The sequence below is a fragment of the Caloenas nicobarica genome, chromosome 4 (genome assembly GCF_036013445.1).
Source record: "Caloenas nicobarica isolate bCalNic1 chromosome 4, bCalNic1.hap1, whole genome shotgun sequence".
NCBI lineage: Eukaryota > Metazoa > Chordata > Aves > Columbiformes > Columbidae > Caloenas > Caloenas nicobarica.
In genome coordinates, this window is record NC_088248.1 from 54868373 (window position 1) to 54889929 (window position 21557).

General features: G+C 43.8%; 2 protein-coding genes across 2 annotated transcripts in view; one reads left to right on the top strand and one right to left on the bottom strand.

Moving 5' to 3' along the window:
• Positions 1-1829, bottom strand: part of UBE2K (ubiquitin conjugating enzyme E2 K) — a 41971-nt gene extending 40142 nt beyond the window's left edge. Inside the window, exon 1 of the mRNA XM_065634567.1 lies at positions 1500-1829. Coding sequence (XP_065490639.1) covers positions 1500-1562 — 63 coding nt within the window. The 5' untranslated portion in view covers positions 1563-1829. The remainder of the gene's footprint in view (positions 1-1499) is intronic.
• Positions 1830-16586: 14757 nt separating this feature from the next.
• Positions 16587-21557, top strand: part of SMIM14 (small integral membrane protein 14) — a 42816-nt gene continuing 37845 nt past the window's right edge. The window contains exon 1 of the mRNA XM_065633954.1: positions 16587-16771. The gene's annotated coding sequence lies outside the window, so the exon portion shown is untranslated. The remainder of the gene's footprint in view (positions 16772-21557) is intronic.

Genomic DNA, 21557 nt, shown 5'->3' on the forward strand with positions numbered 1-21557 from the left:
CCCCAAAATCCTACGTAAGTTAAGGGGCTTTTTCTACATAAAGCAAAGTGAAAGGGTCTTGAAGCTTTTAGACAACACTTGCAACTACAGACTTCTTTGTTCTCACAAAATCAGCTGGTTATATGTGGTGCGAGGTCTAGATTTTCTAGCTTCGGTATAAAGGTATCCACCTAGAAATCTCCCTTAGTTTACATGCAATTCTGTATTTGCTGTGCAATAGCTCAGCAAAATCAGCCTGGTCTCTCAGGGCAGCTGTAAAACCAGGCCCTCACATTTTTCTAGGGGCTAGTTCAAACTGCATAGCAACAATGCTGTTAACACACAATTTAAAAGCACATCAACTACTGCTATCCTAAACACGTTTTCCTTAAGTCGCTAGTATATTTCAAAAATTATCCTCTCCATTTTTCCTCTGTGAATGTGTCCAGATTTCGATAAACACCTGCCTTAAGAGTTACATGTTCGCATTAGCATTTCATGAGCATCTAACCTGCAACATCATCCCAAGCAGGACGACAATGATGACACAACCATTACAACCCATCTGGCTGACGTCCACCAACTCAGATACAGACACCGCAAGAGCTGTATTGATGCAACCCTGCAAACGCTGCTGTATGTCCCCAACACTGACCAAAACTTCTTCAATGTCCCCTTGAAAGAAGCCATGGCGTCTCACTGACCACCGCATACCTCAGAAACACACTGCTCAGGAAACGAGGGAGCATGACTGAAATGAGTGAGGCTTTAAAAGCATCCACCTGAAGGTGAGTAAGCCTGCAGTGGGGTAAAGGCAGTTCTGTATTAAAGTAACATAAATAAATAGGGATTTACCTGCAAAGCTTTTCACAAAAACTAAAGCCATTCTCCGCAGCCTCAGGCACTGGCTGACCAGAGGGGCGAGTTAAGGGGATGCGAGCCCGCGTACCCGCACCTCGGCCTCACCGATCGCTTCACCCCCGCACGGCGCAGCGGCGCGTGGGCACTCCCGCGCGGGCAGAGGGACACGGGGGGGGGGCGCGGGCCGGGGGCCCCGGTCGCCCCGCGCCGGGCAGGCCCCGCCCCGCCCCGCAGTCTCGGGCCTGGCAGCGCGCTCCCTCCCGGGCATCGGCCGCCCGCCGCGGGGGCCTGCCCGCCCGCTCTCCCCGGGGCGCGCCCCCACAGCCGCTGCCGCCGCATCACTTCCTGGGCCCGGCCCGCCGGCCCCGCTCCCCCTCGGGCCGCCGGCGGCTCCCGCTGCCCGCTGGGGGAGGGGCCCCAGGGCCCCCTCCTCCCCCCTCCCGGCGGCTGGCGGGTCCCGTCTCCCCGGGAATCGCCATTCTCCTCCCCGAGGCCGTGGGACTGGCCCACCCCCAGCACGGGGAGGTGGGGCCGAGGGGGAAGCGGGGTCCCCGTGCAGGCCGGCGGGGCGCCCGCACCTTCCCCCGCTGCCCGCACTCACAGACGCACAGACGGGGGAGGGTGGCGGCGGCACGCAGGGGAAGGGGAGAGGCTCTGACCTCCTCGCTCTTCAGCACCTCCTTGAACTCCCGCTTGATCCTCTGCACCGCGATGTTAGCCATCTCCGCAGCGGGCACCCACTCGCCGCCGCCTCCGAGCCGGGCCCAGCGAGCTCCGCCGCCGCTCCCGCTGGATAACTCCCGGCCCCACCAAAATGGCGCCCGCGCCGAGCATGCGCGCTGGGGCCGCCGGCTCCGCCGCCGCCGCTCAGGAGGGGCTGTCGTGTGCGCGGAGCGGAGCGGCCACCGGGGCTCCGCGACGTGGGGGGGGGGTCGAGCGCTGGCCAGCGGCGGCGTGCGCTCCCGGCCTCCTCCTCGCCGCGGCTCCCCGGGGAAGGATGCCGCCGCCTCCTCAGGGGGCGCGGGGGTTCCGCCCCGGGAGCGCCCGCCTGCCGCTGCTCGCCATGTCACGGGCCGGGCGGGTCCCCGGCGGCGCTTGGCGAAGGCGTGCGGAGAAGCACCCGCAGGCAGAGCTCCGCCGCCGCCGCCGGGACCCGGGGCAGCGTCCGGGCGGTTGTGTTGTCATGGCTGCCGCCGCGGGCAGCGCGGCCCTACCGGCCTCCCCGGCCCGGCGTTGTGCCAGCGGCCGCGGCAGGGGGAGGCCTGAAGCACCGGGCCGGGGCGAAGGGGGTGCCCTCGGGAAGGCTGAGCCGGGCTGGGCCGGCGAGTGCCGAGGTAGCAGGAGAAAAGTCTGAGGTGTCCCTGAGGAAACCGCTGGCCCAAGGAGCAGCTGACAGGTCTTCTGCTGAAGTCCCTGAGCAAAGATAACCAGAGGGGGTTTCACATGCCTTGAGAATCTGCTCGACCTGCCCATACTGCAGTGCCCATTAGTTTTGTGGGGTTTTTTTCCTTATGCTCTCTGGAGAAAACTGCAGTTCCTCAGACGTTGCGCTGCTGGCCCAGCTCCTTGCAGTCTTGACACTCTCGCCCTTCCCTTGGAGACACTGCTGCCTCCTCGCCCGCGACGGGCGATCTCACAGGCCCAGCAGCTCTGAGGAGGCAGCGTAAGGAACCGTTTACAGATTCTGCTACAATATTTTTAAAATAGAGTAAAAGGTGAACGTCATTCCTGTCTAATGGACTGTTGTATTTTATTGCAGAAGCAAACGTGGCAAGCCGCAGATGTTGCGCCGTCTAGAAAACTGAAATAGGATACCAATAACCATCCCTGCTAGCCTGAGGTGCGCAAAATATGGTATGGTATATAGACAGATTTTCAGAGGGGAACGTGAGATTGTGTTTACAATGGTTGTTTTTTCAGGAACTAGAGGCTTTCAAGACCTTACGGTCTGTAGAAAGATTTTATAGTGCCTCTTCTTAATGGTGCAGTGCAGGACAATGTACAACATAGACATTTATTTCAACAAATGTCTACTTCTGGTATGGCTGTCATCTGCAGTTTACCTTCATTAGTATACATGGCGTTTTGACTATTATATACATAGTAAAGAAAGTATAGGCCCAACCGATAAAAAAAATTGGCAACTAATACAGATTCACGTAGTCCTTTTTCTGTGTATGTTTACTCTTCCCCTGTGGTTTGACTGGAAAAAGACCATTTTCCTGCAAGAATGTTGTACCGTATGCATCTGTTCATCACGTTAGGTCTTCTTCAGACTGAAAATTGTTTTTAATGCAGTACACAATGCAGTTTTTCAGCTGAGGTTTTTAGCACCTTTTTGAGAAGGATCATTTTGCATTAGGCCTGATTTCTTTTTAATGACTTCTAGTGTGAACGTGGGCCTTCATCTTCAGAATAATTTAGACATCTGAGTCCTGCTGATGTGTCTTAAGTTCATTTTGAGAAGGTAGACTGTGCCTTCTCTGTGCCTTAGGCTCTCACCTGTAAAATAAGCGTAATAACTCTTTTCTGCTTCTTAGAGCTCATAGATGAAAGTTAGGTTTATGGTGTGCTGAGCTCTTACTGAGTACTAGAGACAAAAATTATAAAGGCAGCACATAAAATCTCCAGGTTAAATGCCTCATGTCTTTTCAGACAGCTCACAGAAAGAAGCTGAGCTCCTAATATTCAGATTTTGCTCTGAATGGAGTGGAAAACATGACCTTTATCAAGTGTCAGAATCCTTTGTGTTCCTGTGAGTGTCCTTGTGTGTTATAGGTAGTAGACATCCAGTAACAGCCACAGTAAAGGGCAATGATTTTGCCTGCTTTGTATCTAGGTTTATTTTCATGTGCTCATTTGGATTACAAATGTCAGAGTCTGTTACTGCAAAAAGCAAATCAAATTAGTATGAATTACTGCATCTCTTTTCCTTAGTATACTCCACTTTTCACTTGTCCTTAAATAGGCATCTTTCAGTTATCTCACAGCTGTTTCGTATTCACCATATACCGTGTTAATTTTCTCTTTGGTAAAAGAGAATACAGAAGAGCTTTTTGGAAGGTAGAACAGAGTAGCAGTGAGTTCTGCCAGGATTAAAATACTGCATAAAATCAGTACCTTATGTAATCAGCATGCTGCGGTTATCACTGTATACCTCTTATATTGTTTTACGCTTTACTATATTTTACTATTTTGCAGAAGACTCTACAGGGTTTTAGGCCAGAACAGGACCATAGACTGACAGTCTTTGAATAGGTGTTTCAGGTTTTTCTTTTGGTTTGGTTTAGGATTTGGTTTAGAGCTTTTTTGTGAAATAAGAAAATGCTTAGAAAAAATGAGAATGTAGCATCTTTGTGTTATTTCAGTGACTTCCACGTCTGACTTCATAATATATTTTATAGTATGTTGATAATACAGGTCTGTGTGTATCTTCTGAATTAAGTTCTCATTAGTCTTTCACCTTTAGAAAGATTCATACACGAAATGAAAAAGCGGAGTCCTTTGAACATAGTCAGCTCACTTTTTGAATTATGAAATTTTTTATTAATAGGATATCTCATTTCAGGAGATAGTTCTTTCATTGATCCCATTATCAATTTAGCCTTATACCAAACAGTTTTTTCAATAGCAGCTTTCAAAAACTGACCAAAAATTGGTCTATACTTTTGCCCATTGGTGTTGATGATAACTAGGCAGAGTGGGAGATAAAATTCTGGGTATCCAGACATTGTTTAGTGTGTTTGGCCTATTGCTTTGAAATACTTCTGGAAGTAGGTGCAGGAAAAATGGTGTATTAAATGAACTTCAAACTATTTAAGATGACTGCAGGAGGAAAGTTTATAGGATCAGTGCCTATAAAGTAAGATCAGTGGTTGTAAGACCTCAGCCCAAGTTCTCCATTATGGAAAGGCTGCCATTGTTCATTAGCTGATGCTAGAGTAGCCAAACACCCTAAATACTGTGTCATTTCCCATGTAATATGGGAAATATTATCTATCCTACAACATATATATAGGAAACTTCCCCACATTTTCATAGAAAAATGGCTATTGTTCCTGCACAAACTGCACATGTTGGACTCACTTGCTGTACATATAGTACAGTCACCGGGTGCATGGTTCGTCTGTCTGAGACTGTGGATGCCTCGCAGCCCCGGGATACTGCCTGGGGACTCCTGAAATGCTTGTGACAGCACTAAATATGATTAAATTTCTGTTGTTCAAGTTAAGATTCTTGGTGATCTTTTTCTCATTTCCCTATTTTACTAATTTTATTCTGTTCATATCAATGGGATCTTTTTCTAGTAGAATTATTCAGATAGAATTTGGAATTATTGAGATTATTCCCTGTGATTAGAAGAAAATGTCATTTTTGAAACTATAACTTCCAGCATGCAACATTCTGTTCTTGCTTTGCTGCTTTGTGTCTTGCGTAACAAGACTTCCCCCCTCCTCCCCTTGACCTCTTCAGTTTAGAAAAATCAAAAATGTCACGAGTGATATTTTCTTGTTGCTAGAGGATTTCTCATTGGAGAGCAGAGCTCTCTCAAGATCTGTATATTGATTTCAAACACTTTAGAAACAAAGGTTGGACCTCCAACATATTTTTAATTCTTATTTTGTTTATTTCATGAGGTATCCATTTGAGGATTAACTTTACAGGCTGTATTAGTATCAGGTTGTATGCACTTTGTGTTTAAATGTTCATACAATCATTTATAGTAACACTTTATTTAAAAAATCAGCAAGAAATAATATTCATAAAGCTAGGTTATGTTAAAATTTAATCCTCATTTCCCACCAAACGTACACCTACAGCTCTCTTTCTGTCATCACAGCTTTTAACAGAGAGGCCTACGTGCCAGTTGTCTTTTTTATCTGCATCACATTTAGAACATTTCAGAGACAACAAAAATAAACTTAGCCTGCACGTTTATTGTCTGTCATATTGTGCTCTTGTTGTGGCAGCGTCTGCATGACTCAACTCATTCCGAAGATTAGCAGTATCATAAAAATAACTAACTAGTGGTGCAAGTTGACCGAGTTTTCAGGTGTCATCTTAACTTTCCTGTTCCTCCTCTCCGTGTCCACGTCCGGTTGCGCGGCCAGGTCTAAGAGTGCCCTCTCCCGGGTGGAACGGGGGCGGCCGCCGTGCTCGGCTCGGGCGGATCCCTCAGCTGGGGAGCTCACGCCTCTGCTGCTGCCTTGCCCGGGCTTTCCTGCAACGGTGTCGAGGAAGAACTTGCAGGAGTTCTGCAGGCAGAAATGCCTAAAACGACAGAACCGAAATTATTTCGTGTTCCTGGTAGAGGGAGGAGTTATTCACTCATCATGTCTGCACTTTCCAAGTTGTGTTTTTCATGTCATTAGCAACTTCAATATATATGCTTTAAAGCGTAGTAAGTATACTAACGAAACCTCAGAGTCGTCTGAATTAATCCAGTTTGAATTCATATGATGCAATTCATCTGACTTAGTGGACTTAGATCAGAAATTAATTCAGCTATTGATTTTTACATCAATCAATCTATGACTTAAACAAGATTTAGCAAAGTTTTCATTAAATAATGCATGCGCAGTAATTTTTGGTAGTATAAAAATATGCTATTGCTCTTCACTTCTTAAGGGTTTCTATTAGAAATTGACAGTACACCCTGGACTTTTCATTAATTTGGTGGCCTAGCAATATCTTCTAAATTAATGTTACATCTGAACCTGATGTTTTTGGTAGGAAAACCTAGATACAAACAGCCCAAATGCTTTTAAGTCTGTTAGCATAATTATTGGTTTTTTAAACTTCCACTTCTTTGTTGAGTGATTTTCGACTGGTGGTATATGCACCTTGGGGGACAAGGGCTTTTTCTTGTGTGTTCATGAAAGAGAAGAAAAAAAATCAGGTTCAGCTGGGACATAGCTCTTGTAATTCTGCAGGAAGTACCAAGTTTATTTACATTCTTAATGAGCGGGCATCTACCTTGAAAAATTTGGCATAAGCAGACTGACCAGTTGATTACAGGGAACTAAAAGCATTTCCTATAAAGGAAAAGGTATACAGCTCTTCTCCTTTCTTCCTGTTTCAAAAAGAAGATGGCAATCTTTTTGAGGGTCCTTTCAAAAGGAAAGCAAGATGGGAATACAGAAATAGATTTCACAATATAACATGGCTATTATTATTAGTTTAATGAATAGTAGAGTTATAAGGGACGAGAGGATTTGGCCAGTAATATAAAGGATATAGTCACAATGCTACATTGCTGGTATATTGTTTTCCACTCAGAAACATTTTCTACTCTGAGTGAAGTATTTGTACCAATTTAAGCATTTTATATTACCATCTATTAATGTAATAACTTATAGTAAATTATCAAATCTATGTAACTTAATCTAATTAAATATGGCAGCCTTCCTTTCATAGATAGGTAGAAAAGGGACTTAGAGCTGCCTAAAAAGGGCAGCTGGACAGTTTTTCCTGGCCAGCTGGACATCATCTTCTCCTCATGTCCTTAGGATTTGTGACTGAACAACAATCCCTGCTATTTCAGGTACAGGAGTTGAAATCAGATTCAGGCTGATGCTCAGAAAACCTCCATTTCATAAATGTCATCAGAACTGAAGTATATAGGACCTTGAAGTGGAAGCTTCTATTTATTGTTCAGTGCAGTGATAGCAGGGAAGTATCTAAATGCAGTAAGAGAGAAGACAAAACAGCATTAATATTTTGGAATTATTTCTTGGGGGTGGAGTTAGGGTCTCTCATTAGGACAGCTGATTTTAGAATTAGAACTGAAACAGCAAATTGCTGTGAAGCATTAATTGAATTAATATGGTAGTCCAGAATAAGTAAAAAATAAACCCACTTTCCATTAGAGGAAAAGTAAATGCAGTCACAGTCTAATTGCATGACATTAGTAGTGGTCTTCAATTGTCAAAATATGATAATATTCCTGAAAGTGTAGATAAGCTAACTGCTGGATAGCTCATTGTGTACAAGGTGGTCTAAGTGATCACACGTAGATCAAATTTGGGTCTCCAGGATGCTTCCACCTGGCTTCCTGCCTTCTTTATTCTTCTTATTATTCAGGCAACACTTTATTCAGGGAGTACATGTTGCAAACTGTCCTCCTACATCACTGCCGTATCTTTTCAGGAGAAAGGGATGTACTGGACACCTTTTCCTCTTCGTGTATGTAACCTGAGACATAGAGCCATCAATGCAGGCTGCAAACAGGTATGTGCAGGATCAAACTCCTGCAGGCAGTAGTGTCACACAGTACACATGGTCCCATCTCAAAAAAGATTTCCAGCTTTAACACAATATGGATTAAAGATGTATGAATAGCCACAGTATAATACCAGAACATATGTAGTAAAATCAGAAATCTAATGGAAGCCAAACCACAGAGACAACATACTCCAGTATACTTGGCATCATCAATTGTTATGGATCCCTGCAATGATCTCTGTTTTGTAAAGCACAAGGCTTTTTAGAGATCCTGAAAGGCAGGAAAATAACATTCCTTTTAATAAAAAAGAAGTCTGGAGCTCTTGAATTCAGCTATTACTGCTTGATCTAGAAACTTTGGGATTCTGAGGCTTTTTGAAAGTTCTAACTAGAATTTGAACTTATTTCTAATGATGACCATCTTTCTAAACTACAGTATAATGTCATGACAGGCACTAAATCTGCAACTCATGGAAGTCTTTTGGAACTGTCTACAATTAAAATTTACAAAACAGTGAAGTTTGTCAGAGATCATCCAGAAAGAGCTCAACCATGACAGATGGGTAATTTATCAAGCTGTATTGCTGTTGATACCATCCTAAAATATCTGCATTTTGGAAACTAGAACAGTTTTGTATTAGGAAAAAAAAACCAAAACACTTTTCTATTTATCTTACTACAGTAGAATAAATAATTTAGGGCTAAATCATGAAGTCTAAGTCACTAGTCACTATTTAGACCACAGTCATGTAAGAAGTTAATTGAACTGCATTTGAAGTCATAGAAACCAGTAAGGACCAATTCAGGAATACAAATTAAGAAAAGCTGATTTTGTTTTCCTGACCTGATTGTCTCCAGTTCGGCCATATGGCTAGCGAGAACATAGGATCTGGCAAGTTATTAAAGGAGAACATTGAGGATAAAGTCAGGTTAAACAAAGAAGGTTCAGATAGCGTTCTGTTATCGAGTAATGTACAATTTCCCTGAACGCAGCAGAAGTAAGCAATTTCTCTGGTCTTTGAATCTCTGTTAGGCACACAGTGTTTCACAGAGCAGTATCTAGAAAATCCCTGTTGTTCTGTGTGTCTTTCTTTTGAATAGTAGCATATGCCTTTGTTAGGTGGAAGATCTAGTTTAGATGTAAGGAGCTCCTTGTCTTGTACATTTTTCTCAAATGAGGGGTAGCAATTATAGCAGTCTCAGTGAAGTATTATATAACCCATCTCATAAAATTCCCCATTACAGCTCTCCCATCTTCCTGACAGAGTGCAAAAAGATCACATGGTAAATTGGAAGTTGTCACCTTTTAAAAGGCAGTATTCTAGACTGTATCTTTCATTCTCCAATTAGAGGTTAGTCATGCTGGGAGATAGTCATGCTGTATGATTGTCTTTCAGGATTTCGTAGATCTTAACTCACAGGAATGCTGTAACATATGCTGTTGGCCCCTTCCCCAAACATACAGCAGATATAAAAGATATTAACACTGAACAGTGTATATAGATTATAGTGTGTCTTCTCGTGCAGATATTTCTAGATGTCCTACTATCCCTATCCCTGTATTTTAATGTCAACCATCCCAAATAATTTTACTCCCACGGAAAATGTGGTAACAGTGCTCTGTAGATGTACCTACTCCTGGGTTCCCTCTTGAGTGGCACAGTATCACAGAACCACAGCACGCTTGAGGTTAGACAAGACCTCTTGAGATCATCTAGTCCACCCACCCTGTTAAAGCGGGGTCAGCCAGAGCAGGTTGCCCAGCAGGACCATGGCCATTTGGGTTTTGAATATCTCTAAGGATGGGGACACCATAGCCTTTCTGGGCAACCTCTGCCAGTGTTCAACCACCATTTGAGTAACGAAATGTTTCCTTATGTTCAGCTGGAACGTCACATGTTTCAGTTTGTCCACAGTGCTCTTGTCCTGTCACTGGGCACCAATGAGAAAAGTCTGTCTCCCTCAATAGTTTCTCTACACAGGCATTGGACTTCTGGTATAATACAGCACTGGCTTCAAATCTTTCCATCTTTACTTCAGTAATTACCTCCAGTTTTAGAGACAACATCTATGTCTAATTTTGATTTTAGTAGCTTAACACAAAGTAACCACAACAACCCATTTAACCACTGAAAATGTAAATTCACACTCTTGAATGCTGAAATGTTTTCCCTTAATCTGTGCAGTGTTTTGCAAAATTTTTAAACTATGAAGTGTGAGCTGAGTACTACAGAATTCTTTTTTTTTTCCTGACCTGACAGTGTTAGCGAGGAGTTCCGTAAATCCTAATTTTCTTTCTTATACCAAACCACTTGTAGGGTTTACAGCTCCTGTTCAACAGGTTTGACATACTGCAGCAACCATCCAGCTGTATCATACCACATACTCAAACAGCAAATGTGCACAAGCTAAAACCCTTGCATTATGTTCACACAGATCTTGGCCATCTGAGACAGCAGTCATTTCTAGTTCACTTGTCAATACTCATGTTCTAAGATGCAAAATGAAAAGCATGGTTGAATGTGCTACAGAAACCAGAGTATCACTTAGAACGATCAGATTATTTTCCAACAGTTTGATTTAGTTCTCTGTAGTCCATACAGAGATGCTGCCCCGTTTTATGTGGTAGAATACTGATCTCCAAGGACTGACTGGCAGAGTTATGCCTTTTGATACACCTCCTCAGTGACGCGTGAAATGCCTTCTCTCTTTGTTATCTCTTTTTTCTTGGTAAATAATGCTTTGGTTTTTTAATGGACAGTTAAATTTCAGGCATATCCTGAGTGCTTAATACCAACTGCAAAACTGCATATATCCATTTCAGATCAGAGGAACTCCCAGCTCCTGACCAGAAAAGCTTGATTCCTTGCTGTTTCTTTGTTAGATGTAGTAAAGTGTTAAAAAAAAAATCCTTTGGGATCATATTTCCATTTCTTTCTCTCACATGTTCTTCTGAACTAATATTCATCAAATCTACTGGCTTGCATTTGTGCCCGTGGTTCATCTTTTAGATATGGCTTCTTCTTTTAGATGTTCACTTGGAAAATGAGCAAGGATTCATTTTTATTTCAAGTCTACGAGAACTGTAGCGGTTGAGGGCTCTGACTCATGTTCAGAGGCAGTTTCAGACTGAATGCTGAAATGGCTCTGAACATGGAGGGAGGATGACATGAGATGCGTTTTTCCTGAGTGGCAGCAATTTGCAGATGAATACAGCAGTGTTAGCTGCTGCTAAGTTTATGGCTGCAGATAGCTTATGGCTGTGAACTACAGTTGCTTAAGAAGCAGTTCACACTGTTTCTCATCTTTTCTTTGCAAGAAAGACACCACAACCATGCAGCTGCTATTATGGTTTCTGCCCCAGAGGAAAGACAATTTGTTAAGGTTATACCAGTGTTGGTTCACTTAGACCACATTTTTAGAGGAGATTTCCCAAAGTATTTCCAAAATATGTTCCTGACACTGATTGCATAATTATCAATCACAATGAAATTTAGCGGAACTTTGTCTCATTAACTTGTGCGGTTACAGAGAACTTACTGTTCTAATTCTACAGATCCATTTCAGCCTGGTATATATTTACCAGCAAGTGTTATCATTAACAATTTGGTGGTTCAGATCTTAATCCTCTATTTTTAAATGTTTCTTGCAAGCCTGATCTTCTAAGTGTCCCAGCTGGCCTGCTTGCATTTCATAGTTACTGTAAGTTATTAGTCGACAATCTAGGTAAGTGTGAAATAATCCTTGTCGTCCCCTTAACTTCAGATTCCCTGCCTCCATTTCCTAGTTTGGAAAACTTCATTTGGCAGCTGTGATCTGGCAGCATTACAGCAATCCTTTGGGATCATTTCCCCTGGACTGTGGTTAACTTGTCTCAAAGTCTGTGTTGGTGTGTGGATGCTTCAGGAGCACAAAAGCCTTCAGGAGCACAAAAGCCTTCCATAGATCCTGTGACAACTTCAGTGGAGTATCTTCTTTCCACCAAGCCAATTTTTTTCTGAGAGTCCTGCCAGCTTAGGTTGTGGTTGGATGTTCGTTAATCTTGTATCTGTACATCGACAGATAATCTGGCAGTATAAATTTGGTTCAGTGGTGGTCACGTGACTGAATTTATATCAAATTAATGCAAGCACACAATATAGTCTTTGTGCCTGCTTATTCACAGGCTTGCTGCCTAGTATCCCAAAGTGCTTTGCAATTCTCCAGTGCTTTGTGAGATGTCAGCCCAGCTGAATTCTAGGAGTGTTTGTGGGCAACTTTTCTAAGGGCTTGGATTCTTTTTCCAAAATTAGCTCCCTCTTTCCAGAAACCCAGTGTTGCTGCCAAAAAGCCACTCCTACCTTGCTACTGCAGAGGTACTTCATAATCTTTTCCTTTCCACTTCCTGGATGCCATTTTCAGACCATGCTGCAGATGTCTTCCAAGTGGCTCTTCAGTATAAAAATTTTGCACTAGAGTTTCATGTAGATTCCTTCTGGGAATAGCATTATCTACTCATTATGGACAGCATACAAATAAAGAGGGAGCAGACAGAAAAAGAGTTACATATTAGAGTATCTGCCTTATTTCTAGGTCATTTTTTCAGACATGATGAAACTGCATGATTTGCAGATGAAGAATTTCCACTCCACAAAGTATCTGGATGTGAGCGGTACAATGCCTAGTGGTATGAGTTATTCAGCAAAGATGAGAATAACATCAGCAGAAAGAGAACTTCAGAATGGGAGAAGTAGTGTTCCGGAGTATCTGTAAACAAGCCTGTCCGTTATTTGGCAGGTTAGATCTCCAACAGGACTCCTGCTTTTCCATTGTCTGTCAGGGTAGAAAAGTTGAAAGCTAGCACTGTGATGTGGAATGTGACAGCTGCCTATTGCCTTACAAAGTGCCCAATCCACACTACTTTGAGATGATGGATGTAGAGAACGTCATAGTAAGTTTTGCTCAACTCCCACCCTCCTCCATTGTACAGGGTTATTGGAGGAAGGAACATTACTGTCTTCTGCCCTTCAAGCAGAGTTGTTTTCTTAGTTTTAGCTTGGCGGTGGACAGCGCAATTGTTTGTAGTGTGCCAAAATCAATGGATTTACTGTTGTGTCCTTATTACTAGCTGATATTTAATGCATCTAATGCCTTTGTTCATAAAGTAGACTAAGTCATCACTGTTTTCATCATAGTTTGGTTGCCAGAAAACAGACTTCATAGAGTGAGTCTGAAAACAGCCTCCATATCAGGATCTCGTTTTACTGCTGTATTGTGCACTAAATTTGTGAGTGTAAGGGGGAGCAGATGGCTGAAGCCTGGGAGAAGGAAGCTGAGATAGAATCAGTGCCTGCTATGGCTTGTTCATTTGCCCGTGGGAACCAGGAGGGCCAAATTCTGAGGGATGCTCTGGCAGAATGTTTTATGCAAAATACCTAGCGACTTTCTGTTTAAATATGTGTGCTTGCTGATTTGAAGCAGTAAGCTTATGCCTTGTTTCTCTTGTTCCTGGTCTCTCTACTTTCTGCAGTTCCTATGGCCTGCCCCTCTTCCTTGACAGTTCATATTTTGAAGTTTCATCCATGAGGATCACCCTTTCATGAATCCATCCTTCATTTAGGCCTATTGGCTTGCCATATTTCCAGGAGTGCCAATGGAAATATATATGTTGAGCAAAGAAAAATAATCACAAAAATAATTGCTATTTTGCTGTCAAAAAGGCAGTGCAAATCATGGTTTGGGTTGGAAGTTACCTTAGAGATCATCTAGTTCCAACCACCCACCACGGGTAGGGACACCTTCCACTAGACCAGGTTGCTCAAAGCCCCATCCAGCCTGGCCTTGAACACTTCCAGGGATGGGGCATCCACAGCTTCTCTGGGAGCCTGTTCCAGTGCCTCACCACCCTCGTGATGAAGAATTTCTTCCTTATATCTAATCTGAATCTACCCTCTTTCAGTTTAAAGCCATTACTCCTTGTCCTGTCACTACAAGCCCTTGTAAAAAGTCCCTCTCTAGCTTCCTTGTAGGTTCCGTTTAGGTACTGGAAGGCTGCTATAAGGTCTCTCCAGAACCTTCTGTTCTCCAGGCTGAACAACCTCAACTCTCTCAGCCTGTCTTCACAGGAGAGGTGCTCCAGCCATCTGATCATCTTTGTGGCCCTCCTCTGGACTCACTTCAACAGGTCCCTGTCCTCCTTATGAGATTACCAGACGTGCTGCGAGTTCTTGGATGGGGTGATGTTACAAATGAGCTAGAAAGATGGGATGTGCTGAGTTTTGAGGAGTCCGTGTTTGGTTCAAAATTAGAGGGGAAGATGTCACAGCTCTAGCTACTAAGTGCCATCATTGTGTACTGCTTTGTTAAAGATTGCTCAGTCGTCATCCCCATCAACTCCTACCTCTCCTTTACAGACTCTTTGCAGGTTCATATTATTCCTGACAAGGCATCTGAGACTGCCTGTCCAGCTCACTTAATCTTGCCCTTCCAGTTATAGGATTATCCAGATTCAGTTCTCCAAGACTCAATCACTATGAGACTCTCTTCTCAATTCCAACAGTTGCCTCAAGTATGCTTGCCTTCCTTTTAGGAACAGCCGGCTGTTTGGCTTTACCCGTAGGCAAGAAAATAGAAGTGTTCAGTGTTCCCGCCTCAGCTTGACAGGAGGAACTTTCCACCATTGTGTGGTTGCCATTGCTCTCCTTTCTTGTTTGAGCCAGGACTCGTGGTAAGCTCTGTCTGGCTTTGGGATTTCAGGATCTCAGATCCATTTTCTACAACAATGACTAGCCCCAGATGCTAGCTGTGGGAAACAGATAGGCAAGGCTGCTTAAGGGTGTTGGGAAGCTGTTTCTGCTTGCTTCTGGGATGGCTCGTTCTGTGATGAAGGGTTAGGAGAACGGCTGAGGGAGAGGTGGGAGGAAGGATCATTCTGTTGATCATTCTGTTTATGACCACCCTCTGACACTATTGTCTTGGTTAGTTTTGTGTTTGGCCAGGACAGCCAGAGTATACTTCAAGCCAAGTGTACCTTGATGTTGCTGATATTCGTGGTTCCCGTTGCACTCGAAACTCCGCGACAGGCTGTCAAGAAACCTGTTCTCCCAGGAAACATTGTAGGGATGCAGTTTTATGTTTCCAAATTAAAGATAAATTTTAGCATCCTTAGTGCTTTACCAGAGGTTCAGTTCTCTTGGTTGAGGAAGACAAGATGACATGAGTTCTGCATAGTTTAGCTTTTTTGTGTGATAGCTTGGTTTTGTGTCAGTGCCTTGATTCACTTTTCAGTGTTGACACTGTTTAGTTGGGTGCTAACACAAGAGAAGGCTGAGACATGGGAGAGGCAATATCCATAGCAAGTCATGGTGGCATGACTAGATAGAGGTAGTCTGCCTGCCTGCTGCTGCTCAGGAAGCAGAATGGTTATGTCCAGGGCAGCCCTAATGAGCAAGAGTTAGCCTACCCCTGTCTTACAGGGAGAGGTGGCTCTGCACACCAGCGATGGCTGGACGTGCAAGGCTGCCAACTGGCAATGCACCCGAGACTTGGCAGAGTAACCTAGGCTTGACACCCAAGGCTAGAAAAAAACTTGTACAAAAAACTGTAGCCATGAAAGGAGGTTTGAAAGGCTCATGACAGCAGCAAAGAGTGATGAGAACAGACAAGCTTGTCCCCACATGTGGGCCATATCAGACTGTATGAGGCACTGTTGCCATGAGGATGTACTGACTTGTGAGAACTCGCAACTTCCATCCAACCTTCCTTTCTCACTGTCATTGTAGCATCATTCTTGTTTTCTGGCTTGGAGGAGGTAAGCCACCCTTGGAAATACCAGAGGACAAGATTTTCTTCCCTGTGAAATCCCCATTGCATTATGGCATGGTATGACGTCCCCGGGACGGGATGCGGTCCAGCTTTCCGTATGGGAGCATGGCACCTTGCCCAGGCACAGGTAAACCCAACTGGCTGATGTGAGAAGCCGTGATTGGAAATTTGCCTTTCTAAATTCATTCCACAATATCTAAACGCATATTTTGAGGGATGCTATAATTGCAGAGAAGCCTTGCAAGTCATGAGCTCCTTAACATGCTTTCAGTTCCTAGGTGAGAAACTTCACTGTAAATTCCCTCATACTTTGGGGGTGACGACTTGGGGCCAAGCAACCGAAGTAACGACGTTTCTAACAGGGGCGCAGAGCCCTGACAGCGGGGGCTGTGGCAGACCCACCCGCACTCCAGGCTCCAGAGGAGCTATTTTCCTTGCGTTTTCCCAGCGCTGACTTACTGGGGCTTTATTTTAAGGCCGACGCGTTGCTTGAAAATGACACCGCCCGGCACGCCGAGCTACCGCGCCCGCGTATCCCCCGTGCCCGCCCAGCGCCCGAGCCGGGCTCGGCCGGGCAGCGGAGGCCGGGCCGCGGCTGCCCCTGCCCGGTGAGCCGCCGCGCTGCGGTGCGGGCTGGCAGCGTCCCGCGGGGGCCGGGCCGGGCCGGGCCGTGCCGCGGAGGGGCGTGCGCGGGGGGCGGGAGCCGCGCGGCACCGCCCCGGCCCCGCCGCCGCCGGTAGCCGGCAGATCCGGGTCTCGTGGCGCGGGCTGACGTGTGAGCCGGCCCGAAGCAGCGGGGCCGAGCCGCGGGGCCGCCTCTGCCAGCCCGGCCGCCCTGCCGCTGCCCCCGAGCCGCGCAGCCCGCAGCAGCGCTCCGCGCCCCCGGGACGGCGGCCGCAGCACGGTGAGCGGGGGGCGCCGCGGCGCGGCAGGGGAGGGCGCGGGCCGGCCGCGGTCGGGCACCGCCGGGCGGGTTTCCGCGGACACCCCCGCCCGTCCCTCTGTCCGCCGGGCGCGGAGCGGCGCGGTGCGGTCCCGGGGGTGGCCGCGGAGCCCGGGGAGGCCCCGGTGGGGGCTGCAGGGGTAACTTTAATACTGTTGAAATACAGAACCGTCCCCGCTGCCGGGCGCTTCGCCCGGTGCCTGGGAAGGTAAACACCAGCAGAGCCGGAGCCGTTCCGCTCGTTATTAGGCAGCTCTTTTTCGAACTGTGAAACGTCTACTCGTCTGCTTCACGGCTGGTCTGATTCGGGTTTTTCTGGTTGTTGGTGTTTTTAGTCCAATGTATCGCTTTTTTTTTTTTTTTTTTTTTTTTTTAGAGATCTCAGTCTGATACTTTGAGCCAAAGAGTTTTAGTTTTCTTTCTCTAAAAAAGCTGGAAGTGGCATGCTGACACCAGGGTATGTGCTCCCAGGCTGTTCCCCACTTTTTGAAAAGCATGTGCCACTGAAGTGGGTGAAATTGGACAATGCCTGCTGATAGATAATCTCAGGAAAAGGACAGTGTCGTGCTGCCATTAATTTATGAAAGATAGGATTCCTGCCAGGAACTCTTCATATGTGTGCTCCAAGATGTGACTCGTAGTGCGTTACAGTGGGGAAGGGGTATATTGGCCTTGGAGACCAGGAGGTATTGTCTGTGGTCATTTCATTGCAGCTGTCACCACTCCAGATTCCCCAGAGTCCTGCCCTACTGCTCAGGTGCTGCCTTCCATGGCAGTTTTGAGGCCTCAGCTGACCACTGCTCCTATGTGCATGTGGTGCATGACCTGCATCAAAAACTTTAGTTTCCTGGCAAACACTTGTTTGTCTACTCAATCTTCAGAATTGCAGTTTTTAGAGGTGAGGACATTTAACTTTTTTGGTCTTAACAACTTACTATGTTAATGTTATTAATGTGTGTACTGAGGATGGTACATATCTGCAGTGAGCATTAGTGAGTTACATCTTAGAAGTCTTTGCATGCTTCACTATTAGAGTGCTATCCACCTTTGCTCATTTCTGTTACTTTCCAAAAGCAGACATCAGCTCAAAAAAATCAAAATGAGAAAAAAAAGAAATGTCTTACTTTTGATTTCTTGTTATATACAGTGAGAGAATTATCCTTGATAATTCCATCTAATTCCTGTGACCTGTCGAGATGAAAGAAATCAAGCTATTGATGTCGATCACTGATTTAGAAAAGTGACCCTATCTCTGACAGTGTGGCTTGAAATGGTAGAAGCATTTGGCAAAATAGAAGTAGTTGTAATGTTAGCAGTACATTAGTCAGTTCAGCCCTAGTGCCGTTCCTTCCGCTGCCACTGAGGTGGGTGAGTCCAACCTCTTTGGTTCTTTTGCCTCGTTTCATAAAATACGAGATTTACAATTTTTGCCTGACTCCAGAGTGGTATAGAATTCCATATTTTACGTGGTTTAAGATCATGTTGTATACGGTGCTAAACAAGCGCAAAGCCGTACTGGATGTATTATTGGTCATTCCACAAAGTATTGTTGTGTTTGCTTCTCTGGCAGGTGGGGATGTCCCTGACCTGCTCAGGAGCATAAGGGGGAGGTTCTGCTTTAGAACTGAGGTAACGGTAGCAGCCATTCTATGTCTCTGGGTGGATTTTACTTTAACGTAGCTTGATATTATTTTCTTGACTATAGAAACAAATATAATGAACATGGTTCAATGAAATTCCTTCTACTGTGCACATTGTAACGGTTTTGCAGCACCTTACCCAAACCGCAGTCAAGACCGCTAAGTCTGAAGTGCATAGCCCTGTTACATGGGCAACATTCTGCAGTCCATGTTCTTCCCTTGTTCTAAGGGAGAAATAAGAATAACACACTTGTTTTTATGTAGACTACTTCTTTAAAAACAATTTGAAAATGCTTTATACTTTTAATAGCTTTTTAACTATTGTACCTGTTCTCAAAAGGTCGGTATTTGGTTTTAGAGAAAGTTAGTTTCTAACTGACTTCTTGTTTTGTTATTAATTTCCCGTTTTCTACTTTCATATATTTAGACTTCAGAATTAGTGATGTGTGAATGTTATTTGCATAACAGATGTGTAATAAAACAAAGTCTGTGTTCTTGTTTCGGAATTTTCCCTCATAGGTATTTTAGATACTTGACATACATTCTTAAAGGTCAAATTTTGTCTCTGCTGAAGTTCATCATAGCAGAATTTGACCTCACAGCATCACAAGTCTTCCCAGGGCTAGTACAATGAAAGTAGCAAGATTCTCTTTCTCTTCTAAAAAGTGCGTATGAATAGAGAATGTGTACAGTGCCCTGACAATACCAAGTATCAGATTCTTACTCTGTATGGTTTTGAACACTTATCAGATTACTCATCACAACAAATACTAAAATATTTTGGCAGATGCATTTATATTTAGAAAAATTGATGTAATCTGTCCATATTCTGCTTGGGAAGCACATCAGAGAGCCTGTGAGACTGCTTTGTGTACATGCTGTTACATACATGCTTTGCATACATGCACTTACATACATGCTATTACACTTGATGTTAAGCGTATTTCTGTTTTACTTCCTAGGATATAGATTCAGTGTATTAATTGATCTATTAGTGGAAGCAGAGAAAAGTTGGTAAGGTTATACCACAGAGGCAAATCTTGCAGTCCTTCTTCAGGTTAAAAAAAAAAAAATAAATAAAAAAAAAATGTCATCAAACAGCTGCTTTACCTTGTATGCCTTGGCTCACCAAGAGCTAGCTTACCCAGGTCCCAAGGAGCCTCATTTGAAGAAAGACTCCTTAGCTCCTCATTATGAAGAAATACAGTCAGGGGCACAGTATCAGTCTCTGTTAGCCGTGTTAGTCCTATTTCTGCTGGACTTTAGTAGCAGAACAATGGAGAAATGTAGTCCTATCCTCCTGTTTTCATCCCATCACCTATTCCATGGTAATGGCTGGGGCACGAAAAAGGTCTCTTAGTGCTGATCGATATGATTTTTCATGAAAGATTTGAAGATGCTCGGGGAGCAGCCTCTGGCATGATTGAGTGGTTGTATATTAGCATGGTTATTAATTGAACAACTATGCTTCAGAGGCTTTAGTCAAAGTGTCTAGCTCATATTTTTACAGATAATGGAACAAATTAGTCCCATTTGGGTGGGAACAGATAGAATTACACTTGATAAAAAGTTTTCCTCATTAAGATTATTTCTGATTCTTCTGTAGCTTATGCAGAGCATTAAAAACCATGGCTTTCTGGAGCTAAATATAGTTTCATTCTTACTTTATAAAACCTCTATATAAATGTCAGATCCAAAGCACTGAGCTCTCGTAGGAAAGAAAAGATTTTTATCAGAAAGAACAGAAAAGCTGTACAAAAATGCAGCACCAACCATTTACATGATATAAGCAGCTGCAATGCTTTATTTGTAAAAGCTTTGGTCTTTTTTGTTCATATATTCACATCTATGTGTTTGTATATTTGCCGTTATTTAATCATAAAAGCTTTATTTTTAACAAGGCAATATTTTTAGATAACTTGATAAAATAGTTTTTGTGAGTTTTCATGCATTAAAAAGTTAAAGAATGGCTGTCCCAGTGAGATTACATGAAGATGTGAAGAAAAGTAGGTGTTAGCTCTTCAAATAGTTAGACTAAACCAAGTGTGAAACAAAGCTTCCTTGTGTGAGTGGCCCAAGTTTAACAAGAATTCTTGTGCAAGTGGTTATGGTCGTGTTAAGGGCTCATCACTTTAATATCTAGATGAGACTGATTAGACACCACCTGTCATTAAGCACCCCTGTTTGAAAAGGCTAGATAAAGCTTTTATCAGAGACCTCAATGAAATATAGAAATATTCTTATACATAGACTTTTCTTGAGCCATGGAGATTGTCAGAAGCTTCAGTTTCAATTTAGTACATAGAACAAAAGTGTCTAAAGATGAAAGATACATTCTTTCCTGCAGGAAAACCGTGGAGCCAAAGGTGAGATGTGTGTCGCAAACTAATCCTGATCTCGTGAAATAGTACTGTGGATTTTCCTTGTGCAAATTAATGTAATAGATGTAAAAATCTGTTGCTGGTAGGTGCAGGGGAGACTTGCGTAATTTACATAGCACTTTCCTTTTGATAGTTGAAACTAGTCTGTGAGTCTGTTGAATTAGATGGATGTTATTCTCTGGTAAAAACTGGGTCGTCTTTTAGGTAAATGTATGTAAATAACCAAGCCTGGAAATCCTGTTAATTGCTACAGATTCCTTCTGGTATAAGTACTGATTAAAAATCTTCTAATTGATAAGCTTCAAATTGTTTACTGCAGGTATGTAGAAAACCTGATTCAATTTCCATTGAAGTCACAGACAGGCACCCACTAGCTTCAGATAAAATTTGATCTGGCCTAAAGGGGTTGGGAGTAGGGCTGCCAGGGAATAGAGCTGCTTTCATCTGAAAATTGAAAATCCTGCTATCTTTCTCAGCATGCTGCTACCCTGCTAAATCTGTTTGCTCAGTGGCAAGTTATTAGAAACATATGTCATCCCCAGAGAAAAAAAAAAATGAAAATATTCCAAGGAGTTGCGGTATAATTTTGTGTTTGTATGCGATTGGAGTAATGTTAAGGAATAGTGTATTTTTACCATTTTAGGTATTTAGTAAGGTATTTTATGATCTAAATCATTGTACTCTTGATAAACAAGTCTCAAAAAGCTTCATAGCTCATGTTTTAGG